Consider the following 2,854-nt stretch of genomic DNA (forward strand, 5'->3'; position numbering starts at 1 on the left):
CTCTTTAGATATAAGATGTAATATAAAATAGATATAAAATAGCTCTTAGTTTGAGAAATCTATTCTCAATAGTAATTTAAAATATAGAAAAAGCCAGATATGGTGGCACATGCGTTTAATCCCAGCACTCAGGAGGCAGAGGCAGGTGGATCTTTGCAAGTTTGAGGCCAGCCTGGTCTACAGAGTGAGTTCCAGGACTGAGAACCTATTTGAAACAAAACATGAAAACCATCTGAGGCATTAGTCCACGGCAGAGTGATTGCCGAGCATGCTTTAGGGTCTGGGTTTCGTCCCAGCCCAGCAAACCCAAAACCAAACAAACGACAAAACCTCTTCTACAGAAAGCTTTGCTGCATCCTCACTATGCGTGCTACGAGCCGCGCGCAGCACAGGTCTGATAACAGACAGGCAAGGCGGCACTTAGGAAGCACACTGCTATTGCGTGTGCTGTGACAGATGACAAACAGAAGGCATGCATTTAATTCTGCAAGCACATACTTAGAGTAATGACTAGATGAGACGACATACTGACTGGATTTTCATCTTAGTTTTTCCTTCCCAGTCTCTTTTTTGGTCAGCCTTGAACTGCCTTCTTCCTTCTGGTACTAGAGACTGAACTGAGGTCTCCAGCATGAGTATGCCGCTACCCTGAGATAAGTCCCAGCCCCTCCACGGCTTTAGGGCGTCTATCTGATGTCAGTCCTTAGTCACAAAAAACCCAAACACATATGTGTCTGTGTGTGTGTGCCCCCTCACAAGATAAATGTAAAAAACTAAAATAAAATTAGTTCTTCAAGTCGGGTGTAGAGGCACACTTTAAATGCCACCACTTGGGAGGCAGAGGCAAGTGGATCTATGTGAGTTCAAGGCCAGCCTGGTCTACAAGAGCTAGTTCCAAGACAGTTAGGGCTGTTACACACAGAGAAGCTCTGTCTCAAAAAAACAAAAGCAAAAAATTAGTTCTATTAGTTGTTCAATCTTCTAGTTTAAGAAAAACAAACTTTCTGGTGTTGTTCCATCATTCTGCCCTTTAAACAAAGCAAAAGAAAGTGACAAAGTGACGTGCAACACAGACCAATACATAAATAAATCCTTCAATTACTGAAAACTGCCCCCGCCCAAAGGAGCCACCGTGGAGAGTGGCTGGAAAGTCTGGACGCTCAACATCCTCATCAAGTTGCAATGCAGGCTCCAGGTCCCATTCATGACCTGGGGTTCACTGGTAACTGCCAGGCCTCAGAAATACCCAAGAGGCCATGGTCAGAAGTTCGCTGTCTTAGAAGATGCCCTTCCCCTCCCGTGGAGGAGCTCCAAGAGCCTCAGTCATTGCTGCCTCACTAACCAGGACCTGTGTCTCTGGGGCTGCCTCTGGCTGACCTCAGCCACAAGCAGGCAATTATGCAGTAAGTAGTGTCAAGGACAGCTTTTGCACGACTATTACATGGAGAGCACATGCAGAACAAGACATTCTGGTTCACCCAGGCTCTTCTGAAGGGCCCAGGAATGAGAGGTGGCCCTGAGGGCGCGAAGGCGAGGACACAGGTCAGACTCCAGGAGTCTAAGCAGCTGCACCACCTGCTGGCCTGCTGTGCACCTCTGCAGGGAGCAAACCTTCTCTGCCCCCCAGGGGTCACTGTAAAGCCCTCCACCCCGTGGATGTAATTCCCCGCTGCTTGACTTAGCCGAAGGAATACGTCTCTAGATTTACCAACTCCCAAACAGCTTTAAGACCATCTGGGTTTTGGGAGAAATGAACATCCTGAGGGACGACAGCTTCAACTCCAGGAGACCTTCAGAAACACAGCTGGGAGCACCACAGGCGCCTCCTCCTCACCTGGACAATTGCAGCTTCATTGTCGGCCAGTCCCAGTAAGAAGATCCGCACCTTGTCAATCTTCACCGGAACCGTCCTCCCCCTCCACTCCACCTCACTCATGGTAGCCGCCTGCTTGGCTCGAGTCTGAGTGATCAAGGCCTGCAATGCAGTTTTAAGAAGTTAAAATGTGAACAGTGGCAGTGTGACAGGTGACAACAGTGCCACCTACCAGCTGTCTCTTTCTACAACTGACATAGCACACCCTGAAAACCGACAGGATTTCTACTTATTCAAAATTTTCTCTGGTATCATGAATTTTAGTACATGGGAAGTCAAATACTTCCAATTTTTTACATTTCTACTTTTTCTATGACTCTATGTTACTTGTTCAGGAAGAAAAAGGTTTTCAGGTATAATGGCTCACGTCTATAATCCCAACACTTCTAAGGCCGAGGCAGGACAATCATGAGTTCAAGATCAGCTTACAGAATGAGCCTAAAAACCTTCATCCTAACACTTGGGAGGCAGAGGCAGGCAGATCTCTAGGAGCTCAAGGCCACCTTGTCCACACAGTAAGATCCAGGCTATCAAAGCCACACAGCGAGGTAGAAATCAAGTTCATTGATGGGCCCTTGGATCCTGGCACTCAGCAGGCAGAGCGAGGTGGATCTCTCCGAGTTCCAGGCCAGTCAGGATTACATACACACAAAAGTAGACATATATATATAATATGCACATATTGATGATAAATGTACATGTAAGTTAAATACTTAAATATTAAGGGAACAGCTTTATAATGCAGCTACAACTATAAAGACACATACATTAGTAGCAAATCTCCCCAGGGGCTGAATTACATGTTGTGTCTAGACTGTTTCAAATCACCTCCCAGCCGGGCGGTGGTGGCGCACGCCTTTAATCCCAGCACTCAGGAGGCAGAGGCAGGCGGGTCTCTGTGAGTTCGAGACCAGCCTGGTCTACAGAGCTAGTTCCAGGACAGGCTCCAAAGCCACAGAGAAACCCTGTCTCGAAAAACCA

General features: G+C 47.1%; 1 protein-coding gene across 1 annotated transcript in view; it reads right to left on the minus strand.

Moving 5' to 3' along the window:
* Positions 1-2,854, minus strand: part of Srp68 (signal recognition particle 68) — a 31,313-nt gene that overhangs the window by 16,529 nt on the left and 11,930 nt on the right. The window contains 1 exon segment of the mRNA XM_013347638.2: positions 1,835-2,041. Within this exon segment, the coding sequence (XP_013203092.1) occupies positions 1,835-2,041 (207 nt within the window).

This window comes from Microtus ochrogaster, chromosome 7 (assembly GCF_000317375.1).
Source record: "Microtus ochrogaster isolate Prairie Vole_2 chromosome 7, MicOch1.0, whole genome shotgun sequence".
NCBI lineage: Eukaryota > Metazoa > Chordata > Mammalia > Rodentia > Cricetidae > Microtus > Microtus ochrogaster.